The sequence below is a fragment of the Aptenodytes patagonicus genome, chromosome 2, assembly GCF_965638725.1.
Source record: "Aptenodytes patagonicus chromosome 2, bAptPat1.pri.cur, whole genome shotgun sequence".
NCBI classification, from domain to species: domain Eukaryota; kingdom Metazoa; phylum Chordata; class Aves; order Sphenisciformes; family Spheniscidae; genus Aptenodytes; species Aptenodytes patagonicus.
Genome location: NC_134950.1, coordinates 136702505 through 136730297, shown reverse-complemented (window position 1 = coordinate 136730297; position 27793 = coordinate 136702505). Strand labels below are relative to the sequence as shown.

Below are 27793 nucleotides of genomic sequence, written 5' to 3'. Positions count from 1 at the left end.
CGGCTTCCCGCGCGCTGTCAGTTACGAGCGCCCTAGGCGGGCAGGTGCCACCGGGTTGGCCGGCTCCGCGCGGGGCCCCGCCCGCCCCTCGCCGGATTTGCTGGCGGCCGGCGCGCGCGCGCTGTCAATCAGCGCCCGAGCGGCGGCGGACCGCGGGCAGCTCGAGGGCTACGGCTCGGCCGGGCCCCGCCCCGCGGCGGCCGGGCCCCGCCCTTCGCCTGCCCTCCCCTCGCGCTGTCAAGAGCGGCACGAGCGCGGGAGCCGGGGCCGCCCGCCCGCGCCGAGGGCAGCCGCCGCCCCCGCCCCCACCCCGAAGCGCGCGCGCCTCGGCAGCCACGCCCCCTCTCGCCCGGCGCGCGGCACGGGCGGCCAGAAGACGAAGAGGAGGAGGAGGAAGACGAGGGCCCTTCGCCTGCCCCGCTGCCTGCCGGGGCCGGGCTCGCGGGGCGCCGCGTCCCGCCCCCGACCCGCCTCCTCTGCCTCCGGCGTGGGGAGCCGGGCTGAGGCGGAGAGGGGCGGCGAGAGGCTGGCGGCTGGGCTCGGTTTCCTGCTCAGTGGGCGTCAGTTGGGCCCCGGCGGGCCCCGCCCCCGCCGCCGCTCGCCCTCCCTCCCCCTCGCCGCCCGGCCGGCCCGCGGCTGTCACTCAAGGCGGCGGGCTGAGGCCGGCGGCGGCGGCGGGCGGAGAGAGAGGCAGCTACGCCACAGCCCAGCGGCGGCCATTCGTGGAAAAATAGGCCGTCCCGCTCCTCCCAGCTCCGGCTGCGACCGGCCTTCTCCCCGCTACCCCCACCCCACCCTCCGCCTCCTCCTCCTCCTTCTCCTCCCCCCTAGAGCGGCGCCTCAGCGGGGCATTAATGCGGGATGAGCGGTATGTAACCCCCTCCCTCTCTCCCTCCTGTGCACACCCCTCCCTCCCTCCGCTCCTCCCTCCACCCTTCATCCCCCCTCTATCCCGCCCTCCCGGGTTCCCCCTTTTCTTCCCTGCTTCTCCCCCTTCTTACCCCGCTCATCTCTTGCTGCCCCATCACCCATCCGTGCTGCTTCCTCTCGTGCCCCCTTTCTTCTCTTCCTCCCCTGCCTGCCCCTCCGACTTGCCTCCTCCGTACCTCCCTCCTCCATTCCCCCTTTCTTCGCTAACCCTCCCTCCGTGCACATCCCTCCCTCCTTCATTCCTCTTTTCCTCCCTCTTTCCCTCCCATGCACAACCCTCCTCCTGCCCCCTAAAGCATCGACGGCCACTGAGTGGCCGTCGATGCTTTAGGGGGCAGGAGGAGGAGGAGGGTTGTGGGTGGTTTTTTCCTGCTGTCTCTGGGAGAGGAAACCAAACCTCCCCTTTCTGGGTGTTAACTCTCCAGCCCCCATGGGTTGGGTTTCAAACCACGTTTCTTAGGACTCGTTCTTTTGTAATAATGATTTGCGCTGTTGTTTTTATGGAGAGGTAAAGGCGACAAGCTGGGAACCAAAAAGGATGTGCTCATAGGTTTTGTTATTGTATAAATGAAGGTGAATAATTAACCTGTTACACTTGATATTTTTGCAGATCAAAAGAAGGAGGAAACTATGCCCACAGAGGGAGAGAAATCTCCCGAGGCAGAGAATAACAACAATAATAATAAAAAAGGGAAAACTGGAGGCTCACAGGTAAAGCACACACACCCGAATAGGGAAGTGCCCAAACTATTAGCATTTAAAATGAAATGTTCGGCTAACAGCATTTCCTGCTCAGGGCATCTTTCTTTGGGTTGGATGAAACATAGTTGGTTGCGTGCAATATTTTTACTGCCTGGATATGTTTTTTCTGATTGCGTTTTGCAGTGATCAGCTGCTTTCCATGTCATAGAAGCATTTTTGAAATTTTTCTTTATTTTAGGGGGGGAAAAAAAAGACTGGATTGAGGATGCAGTTGAGGTCCTGGCTGTCACATATTCATTGATAATCGAGGGCTTTATATTTAAAGATTATTTACAGAAATACATACTTCCTTATTCAGAGCTGTATCATTGGTCTCTGTGCAGAAGCACTTTTTTTTTTTCTGCTTCCTGTGTAAACCTTAATGCTTACTTCTGATGGTTCATACTCATGCTCTTCTCCTGAATCTGTTCTGTTTTCTCTTTTTATGGATAGGATTCTCAGCCTTCACCTCTCGCTTTGCTAGCAGCCACTTGCAGCAAAATCGGAACTCCTGGTGAGAATCAAGGAAGTGGACAGCAGCAGATTATTATAGATCCAAATCAAGGTTTGGTGCAGCTTCAGAATCAGCCACAGCAGTTAGAATTGGTAACAACTCAGCTTGCTGGAAACGCTTGGCAGCTTGTTGCTGCTGCTCCTTCTGCTTCAAAAGAAAATAATGTTGCTCAACAAGGATCTTCTGTCGCCTCAAGTGCAGCAAGTCCCTCCAGCAGTAACAATGGAAGTACATCTCCTTCAAAAACCAAATCGGGCAATTCTTCTGCAACAACCCCTGGACAATTCCAAGTCATTCAAGTACAAAATCCAAGCGGTAGTGTCCAATACCAAGTGATCCCACAGATTCAGACAACAGAAGGTCAACAACTTCAAATCAATCCATCTAATGCTACTGGTCTACAAGACATACAGGGTCAAATTCAGCTTATTCCTGCAGGGAATAATCAAGCTATCCTCACAACTGCAAACAGGACAGCTTCGGGGAATGTTATTGCTCAAAACCTAGCAAATCAGACAGTTCCAGTCCAAATTAGGCCTGGTGTTTCCATACCACTGCAACTGCAAACTATTCCTGGTACTCAGGCACAAGTTGTAACAACATTACCTATAAACATTGGTGGGGTAACCCTAGCATTGCCTGTGATAAACAACGTGGCAGCTGGAGGAGGTTCGGGTCAAGTTGGCCAGTCTACTGAGAGCGGAGTTTCCAACGGGAATCAGCTAGCATCTACGCCTGTCACTTCTGCCTCCGTTAGTACAATGCCAGAGTCTCCTTCCTCATCTTCCACCTCTACGACCACTGCCTCAACATCTCTAACTAGCAGCGACACGCTAGTAAGCTCTGCAGAAACAGGCCCGTACACAAGCACAGCAGGCAGCAGTTCCGAGCAGACGACTGAAGAACCTCAAACAACTGCTACAGACTCTGAAGCCCAGAGCTCCAGTCAGCTTCAGTCCAATGGACTACAGAACGTCCAGGATCAGTCGGGTTCCCTTCAGCAGGTCCAAATCGTAGGTCAGCCTATTCTGCAGCAGATACAGATCCAGCAGCCTCAACAGCAGATTATTCAGGCCATTCCTCCGCAGTCATTTCAGCTCCAGTCAGGGCAGACTATACAGACCATCCAGCAGCAGCCTTTGCAGAATGTTCAGCTGCAGGCAGTGAGTCCAACTCAGGTGCTCATCAGGGCTCCAACTTTAACACCATCAGGGCAGATCAGCTGGCAAACTGTACAGGTTCAGAATCTGCAAAGCCTTTCAAATCTTCAAGTTCAAAATGCTGGGTTACCCCAACAACTAACCATTACCCCTGTGTCTTCAAGTGGTGGCACAACCATTGCCCAGATTGCACCAGTGGCTGTTGCTGGTACCCCCATCACTCTGAACGCTGCCCAGCTTGCTTCAGTACCTAATCTTCAAACAGTAAGTGTTGCCAACCTGGGTGCTGCAGGTGTTCAAGTTCAAGGAGTTCCTGTTACCATTACCAGTGTTGCGGGTGAGTGGTCTGACAAAGTTTTGGGTTTGTTTTGCTTTTGTTTGGGTTGTTTTTTTTTTTTTACTATTGCAAGAATACCAGACAGTTTTAAATTAATACTTTTTTCAGGATTTTCTGTAATAAACATTAAACCCTTAACTGTGAGGAAATACCTTATACTTATCACTAAAATTCAGATTTTAAAATAACTGACACTTCTCCTAAACATTGAGCTAATATTACCAGTTGCGTCAATTGGAAGGGAACTGTTTGTATTTGATAAACTGTCCTTAAATGATCCTGTTCTCATTAAAGACTTGTAGGCTTTGGGAGTGAACGTGAGACTTTACTGTTAGAGCTTTGACACGTTTAAAAAAATAACAAGCAATATTCCTAATCTCTGCATGGGGGATGTAGGATGAGAGAAGTGACAGTGTGTGAACTGGGATATCTTGTGTCATGGCATGCATTTGTATGGAACTGTTTGTTGTATTCTGCACTAGCTCCTAAAGTTGTTCCCTTAAAAGTTTGACTTCTGCAAAGAGATTGAGTGGAATAAGGTATGCTTGCACACAGCATGGTTCCTGTGACTTGTCTTTTTAAAAAAACAAAACCAACTGGTAACTGTACCTCAGTACTTGCTGATGAACTTTTGATATGTATTATGAAATGCCTGTTTGGTTATGCTGGTCTAATAGTTGGGAAAGGAGCTATGAAAAGGCTCTAGGCTGGATAACAGAGCTTAGTTCTGAAGTAAATTCGTGCAAGGTCTCTGCAGTGTCCCAGAAAGGCAAGTCTATATGTAAAACTTGCAAACTTCTAACATTTCAGGTAAAACTTGATTTAGGGGTTCTCTCTACCAGTTTGATAACTGCTTACATGAGCTTGGTTTTATTTCATACAAGTAAGTCTTCTGTTGTAGTAGTTACAATAAACTGTTGTCTTAACAGCAACCCGACTATAGACACAGTTTTTTTCTTACAGTTTTATACTAAAAACTCATGTTTAACTACTGTCCAGTCTGCATAAACAAATGTTAGTATCATACTGATTCTTAATCTGTTTTTTTTTAATAATCATATGTTAAGATGAGAAATGTTTTACTGGGCGAAGGATTGTTCCTTTTAGTTGAAACATTTTTGAGGAGACTAAACATAGTTTGATAATAAATTTGCCATTGGGAGAATTTCATCTGCTATGGTACTCTTCAGCACTTGATGGCATGTTGAAATACTAAGAGCTGGGTTGGATGCACTAAACCTGGCTGACTTAAGGAGCATTACAGAAATGTTAATCTGGGTAATCAAAATTAAAATCTTGACCTTGTGCTTAGCTGTAATGGTTCAAAAAGAAGTTTTAGTTAGCTGGAGCTGACCAGATGCTACAATATCTTGCAGTCCAATTTGCCTTGGAAAAATTTTTTTCTTGATGGGAAGGTGCTGGTTGACTACTGTTGTTAGACAGAAGTTCCTACTTTGGTAGGGGTCTCTTCATAGGAAGCCTGCTTTGGGAACAGCCTAGATTTGGGGGTGCAGGAAGAACCTTTCTGCACTGCTTACTATTGTACAGCTGTTCAGTACACACTAATAGGTATTAGAACAAGAGATTCTGAATATCATCTTGCTCAGTTATCTTGACTGCTCCTCTGCTCATATGTGATGTCTTCTGGAAAATAAAGGGATTGAGATTTGTAACTGAGGATGAAAGAAGGGGAATGAGTCACAAGTATGGTCCTGGAGAAGCCAAGCCTTAGTCATACAGGGTTCATATGTTAACTAAACTTAAGCTTTGTGACCACTGAATTCCCCTCCACTTTTTTTTTTTTTAATCCAGGTAGGTCTCATGGCTGTTCCCGTAGCACTTAAAATTTTATGCTAGCAGCAGTGAATGCTCCAACCTTTTCTCCATTCCTTCGTATATAAGGTACTATTTCTGTTTCCCAAGGTTTGAGGTTATGGAGAAAGAACAAACTTTGAGAATGTGAGAGATTAGTTAGAATTTCTTTCTCTAATTTATCTCTACTTCTCTCCGGTGACACTTCCTGATGCTACACTTTGGGAATGGGAGACATGGTAGCATGGAAAGGAGAGTGAAGAGCGTGATGTGCAGTCCTTAATGCTATATTAAGTATTCAAGGAAAGAAGGGTTATGAAATAGAAAATTACAAACATGCTAAAATCTAAACTTTGCTTGCCGCTTATAAGGAATAAGTTGTCTTGACCAGGGCTATTAACTTCCTTGGATTTGCCAGTTTTTATCTGAAATGTTTTTTTGCTGCTATTGTTACAAGAAACCTTTAAAAAAAAAAAAACAACTACTGCTCAGTTACCTCAACATCTGCAGACTGATATTTCCATTCTTTTTCTGCAGTACCTAAGCTTGTTGGTGTGAACTCTTTTGTACATGAATTGAACTCTCCAGAAGTGGATCATTCGCTACAAATGAGCAGTAGAAGTAGGTGTTAGAAATGAGCCGTATGGAGGATGTCCAGAAAGTGTCAGGGAAAAGACTGAGTGAAGGACTCAACCCATGCATTGATTCAGGTGCTCTAACTTTGTTAGGAAAAAAAAGTTACTTTGTCCTTCAAGCAAACCCAACTGATCAAGCCAGCTAAGTTTCCAAACGCAATGAGTATTTGTCTGAAATAACTGTTCTTTTATTTGTGTTGTATTTCTGTTCCATGAACATTGATTTTCCTAGTTGTTTCTACAATGAGGTAATTTAGGTACCTCTTTCTTAGTTTTTCAGTAGTAAATGAAATAGTAAAGCAATAGAACTCTAATTAACTGCAAATAACAAAAATTCTTAGCTTAAAGAATTTCCATTCCATATTACGGAAATGTTAAACTATAGAACTATTTTGGGAAAGTCTTCTCCCCCCCGCCCCGGGTCAAATGGATTCTAAATTCCAAAAGAGACAAATTTCACATTGGGAAGAAAAATACTAAAATCTTCAGGTAAATGTTATATTTTGGTCTGCTTCTTATAACCTTTGTTACTCAAAGTCTCTGGTCCCAAGGTGTGTAGGCTCTACTGTAAACCAATGAAGATGAATAAATGTGTGTGGGGTTTTTTGTTGTGTTTCTTAGTTAAAAGTTCAAACATTGCTCTTGGTAAGTATCACACTTTAGGTTTTATGTTGTGTGTGGTCAAAAAGCAGGGCAAAGCAGAGAAGTTCTTGCATCCTTTCACTTTCTGGCCTGAGGGAGAACTCATTCAATGTCATTGATGTAGAGGAAAATTACTTTTTTGCTGTGACAAAAAAGTAAAAAAGTTTGTTTTGTCCTGGACAACCTGCTGTAGGTGGCCCTGGTTGAGCAGGGTGGTTGGACCAGATGACCTCCAAAGATACCTTCTAGTCTACACCACTCTGATTCTGTGAAATTTTGCTGAGAAGATGTACAAAGTGTCAGTCAAAGGAATAATTAAATGTATAGAAGAAAGCTGGATGAGAAGATAGAAACTAAGTATCTGAGCCTTAAAAACAGATCTTTAAACAATTATTTAATTAAGAGCTAATCACACAACGGACTACATAAAAGTAACTGTGTTTACTTGAACATTCAGGGATCTAGAAATACCTGCCTTGTTATGAGATCAGTACCTGTCATGGCCTTTAAGCAAGCTAATTCTGTACAAAGTAAACTGCGCTGCTTCTGTGCTGTGTGAATTTTTGTTTTGTACATGATTCCCTGTGGAACGGGATAGCCTTTGGTGTTAACAGGTGGTGACTTCCTGATTTTAGCCCCTATGAGCTTGGGGACAAGCAGGTACTGCACAGTTGCTTTGCCTTTTTTCCAAGGCTTCTGCTGTGATAGCTGTAGATGCAAATTCAAAGGATTCCTGTCTCCCCCACCCCCCATCCCCTTCTTAAAATAAGGTATCTTATGCCTTTTTTTAAAGCTTATTTTCAGGCCCTTTTATTTGTCCGGATGTGTTAATTGACAACATAAGTGACTACGTGGAAGGAACTTGTTTTAGTACTAGATGGTTCTAAGAAAAATGTATAGTTCATAAAACCGTTTCCTTTTGGTGGGCTAAGTTTCTTTGTCCCTCAACACGTTGGGCTTGGAGTATATTTGTTTTGGGAATAGCACAGAATGTGAACATTTGTGGATGCTGAAGAATATGGGGTGAGATAAAACAGATCAGTTAAACTGTGAAATACTGAGTATTAATGGCTTCCCTGTAAAAGTTTTGTGTTCTGCCTGTAGGGTTTCTTTCACTGGAGCCTTCAGAAGAGGTCGCAAGCTTTTTCTGAACTTGTTCATTGTTTTTGCTGTCAGTGGGAATCTAGCGGTGGTGGTGGAGATGATGTCTTTTCAGAATAATTCCCCGTTTCTTATGGGGAAAAAAAAAAGTAATAGATCAGACTTGTATCTACCTTAATTATACATCTTGCAGTAATTTACTTACATCATGATGGTGTTTGTCCCAAGTGTATGAGAGACTTTTGTTCTAAAAAAATAGTGAAAAATATTACTTGTATTTTATGTATACTTAGTCCAAGCTTTCTTAGTTGCTTTAGGCAAAAGTCACCAGATTCCATCACCTTGCAACTCACGTTCAAGCCATTTTGTTTAAGAGGAGTGGTGACATGGCCTGAATTATGGGGAATTTGGAGTTCATCCACCAAAATAACCTGGAGGAATGACTTCTGTTCAGTGGAACAGTTTGTTGCCTGGCAATACTGGAACTGGAGAGTTTTAAGTCCTTTGCATGGATGTGCTGTGCACTCTAAGACAGTTATTAATGACAATGAAGTCCAATACCAAGTGGTCTTATTGGGGCACTTTAAAAACATAATGACCCTTGTCTTTCTGTTTCATACTCTGTAGTAATGTAAGTTACTAAGGCATTTTTCTCTTTGACCAGCTACTTTCATTGCGCTACTATTAGTAGTTAAACAATGTGCCAGTACCTCCAGTTCTCCTCCTGCTTTCTTGTGCCTTTTCTCATTTGTCTGCATCCAACTTCATCCTGTCTTCAAGGCTTTCGCTTCCCTTTCCTTCTTTAGTAACTCTTCTTGTGTGACAGTTACTAGTTTTATGACTTGCTGTTCAAAGACTGGAGATATTGTTTAGATACTACTATCATTCTGGTTCAAACTTTGCAGAGGAGTTTGAAACATTCTACCAAATTCTTTAAACAGGAATAAAATGATACATAAGATTAAATGCATGTAACTCAGGAATAGTGACTGGCAAAAGGGAAACATCACACCCGTTTTTAAAAAGGGTAAAAAGGAGGACCCAGGGAACTACCAACCAGTCAACCTCACCTCTGTGCCTGGTAAGATCATGGAACAAATCCTCCTAGAAGCTATGTCAAGGCATATGGGTGACAGAGAGGTGATTATAGACAGCCAACGTGGCTTCACAAAGGACAAATCGTGCCTGACTAATGTGGTGGTCTTCTGCAGTGGAGTGACTGTGTTGGTAGTTAAGGGAAGAGCAGTTGATATCATCTACTGTGACTTACGTAAGGCCTTTGACACAGTCCCATATAATAGCCTTGGAGAGAGATGGGTTTTATGGATGGATTATTAGATGGATAAGGAATTGACTGGATGGCCGCATCCAAAGAGTTGCTGTCAATGGCTCAATCTCCAAATAGAGATCAGTAATCATTGGTGTCGCTCAGGGGTCTGTATTGGGACCAGTACTGTTCAGTATCTTTATTAATGACATAGTGGGATTGAGCGCACCCTCCGCAAGTTTGTAGATGACACCAAGCTGAGTGGTGCAGTGGACACGCCTGAGGGATGAGATGCCATTCAGAGGGACCTGAACAAGCTTGAGAAGTGGGCCCGTGTGAACCTCATGAGGTTCAACAAGGCCAAGTGCAAGGTCCTGCACCTGTGTCAGGGCAATCCCCAATATCAATACAGACTGGGGGATGAAGAGATTGAGAGCAGCCCTGCCGAGAAAGACTTGGAGATATTGGTAGATGAAAAATTGGATACGAGCCAGCAATGTGCACTTGCAGCCCAGAAAGCCAACCATATCCTGGGCTGCATAAAAAGAAGCCAGACCAGCAGCTCAAGATGCGATTCTCTCCCTCTCCTCTGCTCTTGTGAGACCCCATCTGTAGTACTGTGTCCAGTTCTGGGGTCCCCAGTAGAAGACAGACATGGACCTGTTAGAGTGGGTCCAGAGGAGGGTCATGGAAACAATCAGAGGGCTGGAACATGTCTCCTATGAAGAAAGGCTGAAAGAGTTGGGGTTGTTCGGACTGGTGAAGAGAAGGCTCTGGGGAGACCTTATTGCAGCCCTTGAATATACAAAGGGAGCTTGTAAGAAAGACTGAGATATACTTTTTACCAAGGCTTGCCTGTAGTCACAGGACAAGGGGCAGCAGTTTTAAACTGAAAAAGGGTAGGTTTAGATTGAACATAAGGAAGAAATTCTTTACTAGATGGTGATGAAATGCTAGAACAGGTTGCCCAGGGAAGTTGTGGATGCCCCATCCCTGGAAGTGTCCAAGGCCAGGTTGGACGGGGCTTTGAGCAACCTGGTCTAGTGGAAGGTGTCCCTGCCCACAGCAGGGGGGTTGGAACTAGATGATCTTTAAGGTCCCTTCCAACCCGAACTGTTCTATGATTCTATGAATATAAGAGTCAAAGGTGTTTCTGACCCTGTCTGATGCTGACTCCAGGTGATGCATACAAGAATAATCTGCTCGGATACTCATCCCACCATTCAGTGATCTGCAGCTCAGGTCTTCCTGAGCCAGAAGTGGGATTTTTTTTTTTTTTAATATTTAATAATCCTTGATGGATTTCTTTTCTTCTGTGAATTTGTCTTTTTTGAGTCCGTGTAAATTTTTTACATGTTCAATGCTTGTCAGCAATAAATTGTCTTGATTGTTGTGTAAGACACATTTTTATTTAATGTTCTCAAACTCCTGTATTATGAAAAATTAAATTATCTTATTCACCTTTATACCACTCATGGTCTTCTATTATCTCTATCACATATGCTAGTTATTGAGGGAGGGGAAGGTGTTTAGCCTGAAGTCCTAGAATATTACACTTATGTTGTTGAACAAAAGAGAATGCATTTTCATGACAAGACGTAACCTCTGGGTCTCCTTGCTTGTGTTAATGTAGTAGTGAGTATGTGTGGAAGTAGAACTCTGAGTTGTGTAGCTAAGCAAGGAGGGATGCCTGTAGGTGTTAACAAGGTGAAAAGGGTTTAAAATAGCCACAGTATATACAAGCAAGCTGGCAAATATAAATACCAAGGGTGGAAGTTGAAGGAGCTGAAGGATGGTGGTTTCATGATCTTCTTTTTTTTGAATAACATCCAGTGTTTCCCTGGATGTTCATTGGCAAGCAAGCTGCAGCAAATACCTTGAAAGAAAAAAGCTGCAAGCTATGGAATCTGCAGTAAAAAGATAAGTACAAAGAACTGAGCCATCTTCCACAAAAACAGAAAAAATGCAGGAGTTTGTCTTAGCTTTTTACTTCATAGGGTGTTACTTGGCATTCTGAGGGCATAGTTGGGAGGAGTATAGAAATTCAGCATACTTTTTCCAAAGCCATGAAAGGTCACTTAAAACTGTTCTCAGGTTGCCTTGAGCTGAGAATTGTTGCAGAACCACAGTGTTCTAAATATTACAGCGCTGGCATCCTTTTCAAATGTTTCAGAGTAATTATAGGAGAAGCATTTAATCTTCTAATGACAAAATTGCTTTGGTTGTGGGATTTTCTTAAACTGAAACTCAAAATAGTGCCAGAAGCAGTTTAACAACAAACAATGCTGGTGAAAACAAACGTTTTCCTTGGTGATGGTAGCTTAAAAATAAAGTATCAATATACTGTTCCTGAACTTGATGCATAAGGAATGCACAATCTACCTGTTCAGCTAAATTGTCTATGGAGAATAACCCGGTAAAAATGCCTCAGTAAAACAAGCCTTTTCTGCCTGACCTGTGAGTAGCAAGGCATGACTTCATCATTGCTTCTAGATAAAGTGGGAAGGGGAAGCATTTCAAGTACCAACTTTGCTCATAATCGTGAGGTGAAACAGGTTTCTAATGAGCCATTTCTATGCTATTAACTTCAAGAATTACATGTAAGTTCTTAAGTCTTCAAAGAAGAATGTTAGTAGAACTGCATTTCCCTATTAGAGTATGTGGTCTTATAAAAATATTTCGTCAGTACAGGTCTCTGAGAATATCAGGTTTTGCCATCCCCTCTCTCATTCCCTATCATCAGAAATCAGAGCATATAGAGCAGGGAAATGAATTGGCTGAACTTTTGTGTTCAGAAAATGTCAAGCAAGCAAACTGAATGATACTGCATGTCTTCATCAGCCTGTTAGTTCTGGTTTTGTTTTGGTTTGTTTTTTTTGTTTTTAAAGGGTGCTTAGATCTGCACTAAGCCAACCTTCTTGTTCTTCCATTACCACCCGGGGGGGGTGGGCGGTGAGAAGCATATTCAAAATCTGATTTCAGTAGCTTCCTCAGTGTAACTTAAATTATGGAGTAATTGTCTACCAGTACCAAAATCATATGAAGCTAGGATAAATCAATTCTTACTTTTTAATAAGTAAAATTAATTTTAATTATTTATGTTTTAATCTATTTAAAATGTTTAATGGTAATTATTGAAAAATCTAACTGTATATGGAATGGGATGTCATGTTCGAAGGGGAATATTCATTTCAAGTATAAACAATGTTGTTATTGAAAAACAACTACATTTTTTAATGGTCAGTGATTTTAATGGACAATTTAGTTAATAAAAGTTGTTTTATTCATATGCTGTAGCACAGTAGCTTTGGAAGTAGTCAGAACTGCATAACAAAATGTAATTTTTATAATGAATATTTTGCTCTTGTCATGACACTTTCACCAAAACAATAGCTCTGGACATCTGCAGTCTCTTGAGAAATGTAGCATCTCGGCACACACTTAGGTTAGTTTGGGCTACAGTTGTATGGATTTCTACATGCATCCATTCTTAAGAATGGAGTTTCAAGTGATGTTTAATACTACTGACAGTGGCTAACAGTCATATACCTTAATCAGCTGGTTATTGGTAAACCATGTTATCCCAACATGCGTAATTAGTCTTAATAGATTGGCAGACTAGTATCATTTTGTTGTAAAGAGAAAATGATCAGTTAATATCCTTCTGCCAAAATGAACTTGGGATACATGTTAGGTACAAGTCTGACTTTCCTTAATTATAGTGTAGTTTCAGGTGATGATGTGACTGCTTTTCCCTTGAGCAAAATACTGATGTCTAAGAAATACTGGCCTTGGTTTTCTTGTTTCTTTGGTCATCAAGAAGTAACTCAGACTAAAACATCAAGCTCTTCAGTTTGTTCTGAACTGAAAAGGAAGACTAGGTAAGATTAAGCCTACCATTTTATAGGGATAACAGTGTTACAGAAGAAGATGGCAGAACTTCCAAGGGTTTGAATCTTGGAGATTTACATGGCCCTTCTTTTGTGATTCTGTAATATGTAGCTTTGTTGGTCCTTGCCTGATGAAGGCTGTAACAAAGTTACAGTTGTTACATCTTTAATAAACAAATTAGTCTTTGTATTGGTTAGGCTAGCTACCCATAGGCTGTTATAAAACCACGGCTTGTGTCTCATGTTTAGTCTCACTGTAAAAGGTCTTTAAAAATATTTTATGAATCTTGTTTTTCCTGATAACTTTTAATCACTTTGCCAGTGTTTTTTTTTATTCTGAATAAATTATCAACTGCTGTGCAACTTAACCTGGTTTTAAAGTCAGCTATCTTCCTTTCTCTTGAAAGGATTTTCCATTTCCGTGTATGTACCTGTTAACTAATCCGTTCTGTGCATAGAGGTGTATTTATTTTTATCTTGATCAATATGAAGATAACATTTCATATAGCTGAGATGTTTACTTCAAGGACATCCACGAACCTTCTAGTCAAGTGTAAAATATGTAAGCTAGCTAAACTGTAGTCAGAAACCCCACACAACACAAACAAACACCACCCCACCCCACCCCACCCAAAAAAAAAATAAACAGAGTACTGGAAACTTAGCTTGCATTTTTTTCATGTCAGCCTCCTTCTGTCCTTTCAAGATTAGGCTATTACTATTTCCATGGTAATATACAGAAATTGAACTGAGATGTTGAAAACACACTTCCTGAAACCAGTATTTTAGTTTCCATATGGCAGAAGTGTGTAAGAGAGGCATTTGATTTTTGTTTGTTTGTTACCGTTTGTCAGGTACTGAGCTCCTCTAGTCAGACTGTAGAGACTAACAGTCAAAAAGTTTCTTTCTAGTCCTATCCCTATTCAGAGTTAAGGGGAAGAGTTGGAAAAAAGAACTGGGCCATGTTCTGTTGTGGCTATAAGCTGTAGAATAACCTGAGAGTTGGGGCGGGGTGATGGGGTAGAGGGAGATGTTCCATAAAAGTAAAAACCTCCATTTCTTAGATCTACTACTAGTTTCCATGCAGTGCATCTGACACTCTGCAGCACAGCTGGTACTTGAGTTTTCAGTTATCTGTTTGCTCTAAGGTTCAGTATGCAGGGAACTACTTGTGTTCATCTGCAGAGCAGTGTTCTTGAACACTCATCCTAAATACACTTTTCTTTTTGACTTTTTTTTTCAATGACAGTCAGGTTTTTTTGGAAGGGTCTCTTGCCTTAGCAGTAGTATAACAAGTTATTTTTCTGATTCCAACTCCTTCTTTAGAATACCTAATAAATTGACCATATTTTCTTTCCATTTGAAGCCACAGCATCCAGAACAACCAGAGGCATTGCCTTGCTTTGACTGAAACCTCTACTTGGTTAGGCAAGACTAAATTTTGTGAAACTGTAGCTCCGTGGTTGATTTTTATGTTGTTTCTGTATAGGTCTTTCTGTGTTGTATTTGTGGTAGTTCTTTCCTATGGGTAATAAAATAATAAAAAGAAAACTGGCTTTAAGTTTAATGAAAGATATTACCAGCTGGGAAAACTTCTTTTCTGTCTCAAAGTACTGAAGTGACTTCAGGTTGTCCTAAAGCAGTTGGGTAAAGCCTTACGTTTTTGAAAAGTCATTAAGGTACCTTCATGAAACTTCTTGAGCATTGTTTTGTCTTTCTGTTGCCAATAAGACTCTTGAACAAAATGAAAAAGACTTCAGGGGTTTTTTTTAAGGTGTTTAAAACCCTCAAACTTACTTTTTACTGCCTTAAATCTCATGCTTTTAAGTGGTATTTTTCACAAGTTAAGCATAATTATGATGCTGTTCAGCAATTTTTGAATGCACTGAGCCATTTGACATAGGAAGCTTTTGGAGGAGAGGATAACAAGTTCTTACAAATTGTCCAAGTTGGCAACAGGCAAAAGATAGAAACTTGCTGCAATGTCCCTGTAGGAGGTAGAAAAGACAGATGTCTAGTTGATGCTGTAGTTTGCACTGGAAACTTTCTGCTTGTAGTAGCATCTGGACACAATGCTGTGCTGTGATAACCCAAACTTCTTGTAATAGTTGTGTGGATCCAATTCCTCTCACTACTGCAAACTGTTCTTCTCTACAGAATGTGTGGGTCCCTTGCATCAGCCCTTGTACAGTTTCTGTTCTGGGGAGTTCTTCCTCTGTCACGTATTGTTTCTTCATAAATCTTTATAAACCACTGCTTCAGGGTAGAAGAGAGGGCAGAATTGTCTGTGTACCATTTAAGTAGCACTGAATCGCATCATCTTCTGTGTAAATACTGAAACTCAGTGTTGTCTTCACATATATTTAATTTTAAGACATGATTTGCATTTCATTCTTCAGCATGAAACCTCCTTCCTAGTAGATTTTGTTTGGAAAAACATGATCTCTGACTATAAACTATTGCCACAGACTTTTTTAAATTTTAAAATCTTGGCTATATCTTAAAGTATTATCTTTTATTATACATATATAAAATAAGTTGTTATGAATAAATACATTGTATTATAAATAAATATAAAAATAAATATATCTATATATAAAAATATTGTTTTACTATAAATTATCTGTATGTCATTGTGGAAAAAGAATGTTAGAGTAAAGGATGTTTGCAAGCTGACTGTAGTTGGTGTATGCAGGGGAAGGGGAGATGAGAAACTTCTTTTCCCCCATTGCTTTGCATCAGTAAGTTGTTGAAAGGCTGAGTTGCTGCATCAGCTCTGATGCTTGTAGAGCTTTGGAACTCTGCAGACTGTCATTAACTTTACTTAGCTGTCCTTTAGTAATATACATTGAATTATGGATGTCAGTTGCAACCTTCTCTTTCATTTTTAGAATATGCAGTTGAACAAGTTTTCTTTTTTGCAACATTAGCCACTCTGGCTGTAGGTACGTTTTGCAGAGTGTTCCTCAGATTTTGTAGTAAGATGCATGCTACTGAGATAACTCTGTCATTGATGCTGTCATCTTTTTGACGGCTGAATGCTGGTTGCACAAAAGCAACAGGAAATCTGTACAAATTGTTCTGGGGAACTAGAAGTGTCCTTTTCTTAGTCTTAAATTTTTCTTCCTTCCAAATCCATTTTTCTAAAGCTTGACTCCCATGATTTCTGTGGATCATTAAAGTTAAGTCATTTCCTTCCCTTTCTGCCCTGTTTGCCTCAAACAGTAGTTTTTCATGCTTGCTACTTCAGGTGAACAAGAATAGGAATGCAGGTGCAATATGTAGTAAAAGGAAACTTGTTTTGACTTACGATGGATGGCCAAGCCTAGTAACCATGATCTTCAGTGGTCAATCACTCTGTAGGAAAGTACTTCCTAGGTACCATGCATTAGCTTTCTTTAATCATCCAGGTGGTGTTAGGGAGTTATTATTTTGCAAATAAGCTTTGAAGCCTAAAATTGATTGAGTGAGAGAGAGATTATTTGACTTCATAGTAATTACTTGAAATTGTTGAGTTTTCTTGCATGAATGTGTTACAGACTCATGTATACAGGAAAGTGTATATGTGTTGTAACTGCTAAGGTGCAGTTTTACTGCAAAATTGGAAAGCTGAGTAAGTGATGCTGAAGAACAAAGGATGTGCAATCCTTTATCTTGATAATCCTGTATCTTGTAATAATAAGTAATGCATTTACTTAACTGCTTAAATGGGAAAGACTAGTGACTGAAATCATGCAGGTTCTTCTATTTGAGAAGCTTTCTATAATTTTATTCTTAATTACATTCAGTCATAATCGTATATGCAATATTGCAATGAGTGAGAGTCTTACTGCACTTGATTTGCAAAATAAATACCACATCAGGTTGCCTTGTTGTTTGTATGTTGTCCTGTAGTCAAATAAATAGTTACTATCCAAAAGAAAGAGAGAAACTTAGAACTTAGACCTGAGAGAAAGTGAAATGCAATGGAGTAGTTGGTATCAGTGTTATTTTGTACACTAACATTTTGTTGTAACTTAACATTGTAACTTGACAGCATGTACAATAAAATTCAGTAATGCTTTTGTTAATCAAGAATGTTTTAAAATTTCAGGAAATCACTATTAAAAGAAATCACGGGAACTTGAGAAAAACTCTTTGTCTTCTAAAAGCAGGTGTAAATGTGCGGTGACTGCTGTGACAACTCATATAGAATAACATAGATGAACTGAAGTGTGACTTTGTTACCTCATGTAATGATTTGTTTAGACCTCTTTCCGAAATCTGTGTTGAAACATGAGAGCTCTGTTTGATTATGAATGGTGAAGTATAGTGATATCAGGTCTTGTGGTTTGGAGTATGTCAGGGAGAAGTAATGTTAAGTGATCTCATGATTGTAGCAGAATTTCTGGGAGGCTTTAAATAGTATTTTAATGCTACTAGTAAGAAGTCATATGGATTATTTTTAATAGGTCTTTTTTCTCCATCTAGAAAGTGTCAGGAGATCATTTTGTTCCTGTATGGATAACATTATCTCAGCCACCTCTTTTCAGAATAAGCAGGGTTTGTTTCAAACAAAAAGCTAATTTGTATCTAGATCCTCTCTATTGAAAAATCCTTATGTTCATAAACTTTTAGAAGTTGCCCCGATTTAATTTTGTAGGCTGCTGACAAGCTCCTATCAACAGTTAAGTTTTATCAGTATCTTTTCTTCAGTAAACTTGATTTAAGAAATAATGAAATTCCTTTGTCTTCCCTTAATAAGTATAAATGATGTAAAATTTAAAGCCCTTAGTGATCCATAGTGGATTCTAGTGTATAGTTTAAAAAAATCAAAATCTCATACAACTCAAGACTATAGCAGGCTCACTTTGAGATTTAGACGAGGGCATGTTCTGTCAGTTGTTTTGTGGAAATTTTCTGATTTTTTTCTTCAAGAGAAAAGATTTTTCAACTGGTCTAAAGTACATTCACTTTACTCTCAAAGAGCAAGAATGAATAATTTTACGTTTAACAACTTTAAAATGAGAATAGATGCATTTCTTTCTATCCTGTATGCTACTAGTGTGCTAGCTGGTTGGGATGCTCTTTCAGGAGTTCAAAACAAAAGTTAAGTCCAGGAATGGCATTGTTGAACTTTCCAGTATTTTTGGATAACTATGTAAATCTCCGGCAAAGAATACTTATCAGGTATGTGTGCTTCCCTCAGTTACTCTTGTACCTCAAAGTAGAGGTTTGCTTATTGAATATTGTGGCCTGGATCTTTAAATAAGGCTATTTGTGTGATATTTTGAGAGTTTCAGAACCCTCTGTTCTGAATTTAGTAAGTGGAATACAAGGGAAGGGAGTGAGATTAATTTAAAGAAAAAAGTCAACATTCACATTAGAAAATGTAATAACTTTGTTAATGCCGTCTAAAGACCAGTCATTTAATTACTGTTTAACTGAAACCATATGGATAATGTAATTGCCTGAGCAACTTATTTTTGGCATTTTCTCTTTTCTATTTTTATTATCACCTTTACAGTTACTGTGAAGAATTTCTACTCAAGATGTATCATTATATTATGTTTAATAAATAAATTAAGGTTGTAGCTCAGTAGTGTGTATCCTATACTCCAAGATACGCATGGTCCTCACATGGGGGAGGGAAAGTTTGGAGCAGATAAAGTGTGTGTCAGCAGTGGTACTCAATATTCTGAAGAAGTATTAGAAGACTCTTGTGTGGTTGGTCATCTCATGACTTAGAGACTGAAAGTTGTTTCATATCGAATCAGCACAATATATCAGATTTTTATGGGGAAGCCTGTTCGGCATTTTTAAATGTGGATTGGTCAGATCCAGCAAGAGTTATGTGCTGGACATTCATCACTGTAGCACTAGTGATGGAGTGAAAAATGGAGCTGTCCTCCTCAGGGTTCAAAGGGCCTCAATTCACATCTTACTTGGAAAGCCTTGGTCTGGCAACCTGGGGGAAAGTTGCATTGAAACTTTAGTATCAATTCAAGAAAATCGGAGAGAAAGGGAAAATTGAGGGGAAATTATGCTCTTCAGCTGTGTTCTGACCACAGACTGGTTAGGTCCCAGGACTTTTTTGCTCAAATAGGACTTTGTGACATGGATGGAGTCATCCCTCTAACAGACTGTAATGACAAAGGATAATTCTTATTAATGTACTTGAAAACGTGACTGATAATGAAAACAGCAGAAGAGGCTACAGTAGGTGTGGCCATAATATCTGTTACATCTTTAACTTTTGCGGTAACCATTCGTAGACTCACCATTTACAGTGCTGCTCTGTGAATTAAAGGAGTTTGCATCTTGGGTTTATTTAACAGACAGGAGAGCGGTTTGTGCTCTGTGAAAGACTACAAGCTGAGCAAGTTCTTCCTGTTAATTTGCTTACTTTTGGCTAACCAAAACCTGCAGCTGGATTTCAACGCAAGCAATCACATTATCCTGTTAAGATGAGCATTAGATATAACAAAAATTATCAGCTGCCTTTGACTGGTTATTCATAGCACTCGGTCAACACTTCAGCAGCTTAACAGCCTGACAAGGAATTGCCCCTGGACTAGCACTTTCTTTGGAAGCTCTTGTGTCCTCTTCTGCCACTGTTAGACCCAAGTAGATATTACTATTTGCATTTATACCCCAGTGTTCTCCTTACCCTATCATATTCTCCCTCAAGGATTTTCATGAGTGCTTTTCTTTCCCATTAGAATATGGGAAATAAATTTATTTCCCATACATAGCTATTCTGAAAAGAAAGACTTTGTTCTATCCTAGACATATGGAGGCTCTGCGCTCAAGATTAAGCCTGTAATTCTTTTTCTATGGTTCCTCTGCTGCAAATACCAGACTTCTTTTAGAATTTTTTTTTGTTTTGTTTTAATATCTATCTGTCCAACAGCAAGTGGGATTCAAATGTTCTCTCTTCTGGGTTTGTCCTTGTTCTTTTCAGAGAACCAAAAGTACTCAGCATCTGTCAATATTTGTGGCCTGCTTAAGAAAACAAGGAGTTCATGTTTATTCATATCTAGGCGCAAGTGCAAGTTCCAGATGGAAACCAAGAGAGAGAACTGGAAAAATTTGGTCAGTGTTTTGGGTGAAAATAACCTGGTACTGACCTAGGCACAAGACAGACTTATTCTATTTCCTGTAGCCAGCAGTGGCCTGTTAGCAGACAGTCAAGTCACTTTGGGAGGTCCTCTGTGTATCATGTTCTGTAGTCCTAACCTATCTGTGTGTATGTGGTGGTGTTAGGTGGTGTGTGTTAGATTTCATTTATGGCTATCATCATGGTGTTATACAAGATAGCATATATTGCTCCTCAGCAATCATGTGAATGAAGTAGTCATTACCCCATGCTGTGTTGTATATGAACTCACTGGGTAGCTAGGCAGTTTAGACTTCAGAGAGAGTGTTCTTCTCAGTTTTATCCCCATTGATGGTGTCTGTTACAGATGCTTGACAAGTAAGTTGGAGTACCCATTTGAATGTCTCTGAATCATGTTACCTCCAAGGGATTTCTAAGTTTTCAATTAATACTTCAATACTGAGGACTTTCAAGTCTTAAAATATTATAGTCTATTCTAAGGAATTCTGTTTGGTCACTACACTCTCTCAATAAGTAGGTAGTATTTCCTCTTATTTCCCATTTGTATGAAGGCACTGAATTTTTGAAAATGGCAGCATGTAATGGTATTTTGTCCCATTCCTGTTACTGGCAGGACTGGCATTCAGTGTTGTCAGGTTGTGGCTGGAAGTCATATCGTTGTGTCAGATTTAGTTTGTCACATTATTTTCTTAGACTGTGTAGTACTAACTTTTTAAGCAAACATAGTATTACCCTGCTGCTCAAGAAACTACACTTCTTACCTATATTGGAATAGTCTTTATTTTGCTTTAATATCAAGACAGTAATCCTGATTTCCTTTGATCAAGAAAGCCAATGAGATCAATGAACTTATGCAATGAAATTGAATTCTTAATTCATCAAGTCAATCTTAGAACTCCATTTGATTCAGTCAAGCTGCTTTTCTAGTCTTCTTGAAAACATACTCCCTTGTGCAAAAGAAAATCATAGAATCAGAGAATATCTCAAGTTGGAAGGGATCCATACGGATCATCAAGTCCAACTCCCTGGTCCTCGCAGGACTACCTAACACTAAATCATATGACTAAGAGTGTTGTCCAGATGCTCCTTGAACTCTGACAGGCTTCTTGCCATGACTTGGGGAGCCTGTTCCAGTGACTGACCACCCCCTCTCAGTGAAGAACCTTTTCCTAATGTCCAACCTGAACTTCCCCTGATGCAGCTTCATACCATTTCCATGTTTCCTGTCGCCGGTCACCAGAGCAAGGAGATCAGCACCTCCCCCTCCACTGCCCCGCTTGAGGAAGTTGTAGACTGCAATGTGGTCACCCCTCAGCCTTCTCTTCTCCAAGCTGAACAAGCCAAGTGACCTCAGCTGCTCCTTGTAAGTCTTGCCCTTGTGACCTTTCACCATCTTGGTCGCCTTCCTCTGGACACACTCTAATAGTTTGATGTCCTCCTTATATTGATGTGCCCAAAACTGCACACAGTACTTGAAGTGGGGCTGCACCAGTGCAGTGTAGAATGGGGCAATCACCTTCCTCAACCAGCTAGCTATGCTGTGCTTGATGTACCCCAGGACACAGTTGGCCCTTTTGGCTGCCAGTGCACACTGTTGACTCATATTCAACTTGCCATCAACCCAGACCCCCAGATCTCTTTCCGCGGGGCTGCTCTCTAGCCTCTCATCCCCCAGTTTGTATGTATAACCAGGATTACCCTGTCCCAGGTGGAGAATCCTGAAAACAAACAAACAAACAAAAAAACTAACAAAGCTCTGGTATGCTAGTTTGTTCAAGTCTAGTCCTACAGCATTTCTTTTTCTTTGTGAAAGTTCCTCTGTGGCTCAATGTTGATTCAGGACAGATTGTAGGAGAAGTGACAATTCTATATGTGCCACAAAGCAACTTTTAAAATGAGCTAATTGTAGTTTTCTGAATGTAGATATGTTTTCAAAGGTTATTAGAGACATTAATTGGCAATCGATTTAACAATCTTTCTGAGTAAGATCTTGTTTAATGCTTTCTCATTTATCTCAGCTTTTAAGAAAAGAAAACACTTGTTAAACTAGTTCACATTTCAGTATCAGTAATTTGCAGCCTTGTACTGTTCTAATAACAAATTACATTAAACAGGGCTATCTAAGCTAGCAGGTAAGTCCTCTGGTAGTGCTTCAGGAAAATGGCTGGATTTAATATTTGTTTTGTGGCTTCCCTTAACTTTAGGCAAATTTTTATTCTATAAAACGTACAAAGTTTAGCTGTGCATTTCACTTATTGAAATGACTAATAAAAAGTACAAACACTTTCTTATTTTACAGGTCAACAGCAAGGACAGGATGGGGTAAAAGTACAGCAAGCCACAATAGCTCCTGTTACTGTAGCAGTAGGTGGCATTGCTAATGCAGCAATTGGTGCTGTTAGTCCTGATCAGATAACACAAGTGCAGCTGCAACAAGCTCAACAAGCTTCTGACCAGGAAGTGCAACCTGGCAAGAGATTGAGAAGAGTTGCCTGCTCATGTCCTAATTGCAGAGAGGGAGAAGGAAGGTAAATGTAAATTTTATCAGTAGTATGTATTTAGGCTTCTTATCACAGTTTGCCTCATTTGGGCATGAGATTTTCTTATATTGCCTACATTTTTTAATGCTTCCTGTTAGAAAGTATGTTTATATATTTCTTTTTAGACAGGGGATTATAATTGTCTCTATTAGCATGAAATATTTTTCCTAATAGTTAATAATATTTTAGAATATAATTACTCACCTGCTTAAATTTGATCTTTTTAGAGGCAGCAATGAGCCAGGAAAAAAGAAACAACATATCTGCCATATTGAAGGATGTGGAAAAGTTTATGGCAAGACATCTCATCTTCGAGCACATCTGCGCTGGCATACTGGTGAAAGACCATTTGTATGCAACTGGATTTTTTGTGGCAAGCGATTTACAAGGAGCGATGAGTTACAAAGACATAGAAGAACCCACACAGGTTGGTCAGCCCTCTCTATATGCATAGTACAGCTAGTCTGAATCATAGTGGCCATGGTTAAACAGTGATATGAAAGATCTCACTTATTAGGATCTCTGAAAACTACTTTTAAATGTCAATAAAGTAACTTTAAAACAGAGGAAGTGGTAGCTTTCAGTTTTCATCTATGCAAGCTGACTCTGAAATCAAATAAATAAAATGAGATCTGTTCAAACTGTTCTTCTGTACCTATGCTAGAAAAAGATGACTGTTTTATCACAGATAGCTGATGTACATTAGCTAATACCTGATCTAGATTTGGCTAATTTTCTTGAGTGTGTAGGATTGGCCATGGACCAGGGTTGTCATTTCCTCACTTGGACTAGCTCAATCCTCAAGAAATTTAGAGGCTCGTCCATACATGAGATTTGATCTTCTCGGGAAGTTTCTTGAAGTTTCAAGTGAGAACTGATAAAGCAAGTTCTCTTTACAGTTCAGATTGGAAAGGTGGACCTTTTAGAAACTGAAAACTTTGTCAGCCTTCATATTTCTAGCCCCAAGAAGGTTCCCCTCCTCCCAACTTATAGCATCAAAAGATAGCACTCGAAGTCTAAGCGCTAATTACATTTGAACAGTGGCAGGACTTCTTAGTATGGTGAATTTATCTCTCTTGACATAGATTTCATACATCCTCATGGAGCTTTGGGATTCATGTTTCCAAATTCCCTTCTCATCACTGTAATCTAAATAGCAAAAGCATTCTTAAAAAATGCTATCAAGTAGTTCTTTCAGGGCTTTTACCTCTCCTACTCTGTCAGGTTTATAGAAGTTTATGAAAATTCTCTGGTGACCTGAAATTCAAACTTCTCACCAGATAATCACAGCATAGCAAGTATTTGTTGAGAACATTTTAGTAGTGAAGAGTGGATTGCCAAAAGCCTGTGACCTGGAAATCAGACAGGTAAAGAAGAAAACATTGCATCCTTTTAAAGACACTTCAAATGTTGAATAGAAAAGGGTCAGATTCAAATGATCAAGCAAAAGGTGTTCAATGCTCTCTTTCAGTAACATTTTGGTTTTGTTCTTCTTTTAAAAAAGGTGAGAAGAGATTTGAGTGCCCAGAATGTTCTAAAAGGTTTATGCGAAGTGACCATCTCTCAAAACATGTCAAAACTCATCAGAACAAGAAGGGTGGTGGAACAGCCCTTGCTATTGTTACCTCAGGAGAACTGGACTCTTCAGTTACTGAGGTTCTTGGTTCTCCAAGAATTGTCACTGTTGCTGCCATCTCTCAAGATTCAAACCCAGCAACCCCTAATGTTTCAACAAACATGGAAGAATTCTGAAAGGATCATTTATATGGACACCTAGTGCTGCACTTAAGTTTACATACCTTTCAGGATATGGAAGTGGGCTGGTAAAGTGGATTACAGAGCAGGAAATCATGTTTTCAGTCATGGCTTCTGTAAGTGTTCCAGGTTGGAGGGTCAGCATGGGAAGTGTACACCGGTGCAACAAGACAAAAATTTCAAAAATACAAACAGCGCAAATTGATGTACTGGATAAACAGATGGGGGAATATTATTTCCATACTGTACTTTTTTAGTTATATGTCTGTATATCATGTAATGATTTTAAATGAACTTCCCCCCCTCTATTTTAGCATTGTATGTTAATGTGTTTATAAAATCAGATAATATCAATGTAAAACAGGGTGGACCTTGACTAGAATTAATATCATTTGATGAAGGTACTTTGTTTTTAAAACAAATTTGTATATTTTCATGAGAACATCCTTTTCCCATAAGGCACAGCAAAACCGAATACAGATTGAATGATAGTGGAAATGTTTTAGGTTTTTGCTCAGTCCATAGAACACGTCAGTTGATTTTGGCCGTCTTTTCTCAAGTTTTGGAATTACTCAAATAGCAGCTGGATGATGCATGCTGCGAAGTGGTTCTGAGATGGACCTCAATAATTTTGACCACTACATTGTAGTAGTGTGTATAAATGACAATCAGTGAGTTCTAATTCCTCTCTTTGTTTGGAGAGCTAAGGTTTTGTAGAATTAGTGTATACAGTAGGAAAGATAAAACCATAGAAAGATATTAACGTAAGATTTTACAAAAGTAATGGTATCTTTATGTAGGATGAAAAATGAATATGGCAACTTTTGTGTCAATTTTTGGTATTTCATTTCATTATATTTAAAATATCCGTCGTCCATTTCTAACTCGTAGATAACATGAATCATAAAAACTCAATCTTAAGTATTTCAATGTTTTAATTTTGTTAGAATTCATGGAAATTAATCAGACAATTGAGTGTTGTAGCTCATTCTCCAGTATCTTCTCTCTGTAAATACTAGTTATTATATTGTGGTTAATGTGCCGAGTTCTTTACGCTTTGACTTAGTAGCCAAAGAAAAGAATTAATTATCACATTTTAACCAAAAAAAGGTATTGAAAGTAAACATTTTCTCTCTTTTCCCCTAAATATTACTGTCTTTATTTTCTCTTCAAGGATAATATGTGGGCTGGTAATAAATATCTGTTACCTATCAAGTCTTACATTGAGCCTCCAACCACAAAACAAACTGGGGAAAGGGGAATATAATTACCTTTTTAGTACACGGCTTTTGATTTCAAAGGTTCGGTTACATTTTCAGATGTGCCAGTTTAATAGGAAAATAGGGGAAATGAAAAACAATGACAACGAAAACAAACTGCATTTTGTATGTGAAAACTCCAGTACGTACAAGGAGGAAAGATGGCCAAATATTTCATACTCAGGATTTTTAATTACTTCCCATAGGCATAAATGTAACCTTTTACACATACAGTCATTTGGTAATAATTCTCATGACCAGTTTTTTAAAAAATTTATACACCAAAATATTTTTGATGTAACTAAAGTAAGTACAGTGCAAGAAGGATAAGGTTGGTTTTTTTCCCTGCAAATTACGAAAGGAAGAATGTGTTTGGTAGCTGTTGGTTTGAGAGACATAACAGATACCTTGTGCATTCCCTCACGAAACATATACTTCTCATCTGAATACTTTATCAATCTTGTGGTGTTTTCTGTATTTTTGAAGCAAGAGAAATACCAATCATTGTTTACACTGTGTACACTTTAGGCCAGCCCTTTGTAGCAAAATACTAAGCTGAAGGTATTTTATACTTTCAGTTTACATAAAAAGCTTTGAGATTAAAGAAAAACAATTTTACACTGTGGTTATAAATTTCAAGTTTCTTAAAGCTTTTGTAGACTTGTAACAGAGTCTTTAAATTTTAGTTGGGTTTTGTACATTATTTTGTATATTTTATTTAAAGTACTCTTAACTGATGTATCTGGATTTAAAACACCAGAATCAATTAGATGTTACATTTAATACAGATGAACATTAGGTAGTATTAACTGTTAATTTTATTATATAGGAAATGAAACGTCAAATATATATTTTATCATTATGCTTCACAATCAGTGCTATAAATTTCTTTATGCAAAGAAAAAACTTTCCTAATGTTAATACCATGTTTCCTAGAAGTTAACCATTTTTGTAAACTGAAGTTACGAGCATTCTGCACAACCATTTCATATATAATTTTTTCATGCATACTTATGTATGCAGATAGGAAACTGAAGTAATTTTTAATTTGCAATGAATCCCTATTATAGATGTATCAAAACCTAAACCTGGTTGGCTTCGTAGCATCTCAAGTACATTAACTTGTGTTAGCAGGTGCACATTTTACCACCGGAATTAGAAACATTTTGACGGTCTGTTCTGCATACCATTCTGAATCCACTTTTCTGTCTTAAAAGGATCGTAAATTTCAATGTCCTTTAATTGACTCAGTGGGATATAGCTGTTGTAAGTAATAGGGCACAGATGTGCAGTAGTATCTTGTTTAATGGCATTTCACTGTTCATTCCCTTTGCCACCGTTAAAAATTTTGCTTTATTGTAATTATCAGTGCAAAGTGTATTTACCATGGTAGAACTCCAGTGTTAGAATAGTTTTTTTCTTACAATATACTTTCTTTGGTTAGGTTTGTGTATGTGTTGCCGATTACATTAGAAATTGGTGTTAAGTCATTATTTATCACATTCTTTCACGAAAGCAGTAATAAAAGTGTGTAATCTAGGAGAAAAAGTTAATTTGTCAAAGTTAGGTAAGCATGATGTTTAGGTCCTATTTTTCAATTTTATAACTGTTTTATTGCAACAATATTTGTATTTAAGTCTTCATTTTAATGCCTTGTGGTGTTTTTTTATGCATGTCACTGAATTGTCATCCCGCAAGAATTGATGTGCAGCATAGGGTATTAAATCTACATAATGATTTTGAAACAGAAAAATAGTTGATGGTAAAAATGTAAATGTTTTGCAAAAATTCCTTATAAAAAAGTTTTGTAGTAATATTTCACTTGTAAATTTTTCTAAAAAAAAGGAAAAGGAAAAAAATGAGAGTAACATTTCCCCACATCTAGAATTTAGAAATTAATTCTGCCAGCAAAGCCTGTAAGGCGTTAATTTGACACTTTTACAATGCTGATTTGTATAATTTTTTGGTGGGTTTGGAACTAAAATCATGTACAAGTTGTTGCCTGCAATAACATTTTGCAAGTAACCTATTAAAATTCCCTTGAGTTTAAAAGGTTTCTTCATTTAATTACTTACAATATAAAGCAGCAATAAATTATGTTTGAGTGATAA

General features: G+C 39.3%; 1 protein-coding gene across 2 annotated transcripts; it reads left to right on the top strand.

The window, feature by feature from the left end:
* Positions 1–677: 677 nt before the first annotated feature.
* SP4 (Sp4 transcription factor) lies at positions 678–27779 on the top strand. Of its 2 annotated transcripts, none has more exons than XM_076331354.1 (6): positions 678–868; positions 1541–1641; positions 2125–3682; positions 22428–22656; positions 22896–23095; positions 24173–27779. In XM_076331354.1, the coding sequence occupies exons 1-6, from the start codon at positions 862–864 to the stop codon at positions 24418–24420; spliced, it is 2343 nt and encodes a 780-aa protein (XP_076187469.1). In that variant the 5' UTR covers positions 678–861; the 3' UTR covers positions 24421–27779. The 2 variants fall into 2 exon arrangements, with proteins under 2 accessions (XP_076187469.1, XP_076187470.1); XM_076331355.1 differs by lacking the exon at positions 678–868 and adding an exon at positions 1343–1438.
* The last annotated feature ends 14 nt before the right edge of the window (positions 27780–27793 follow it).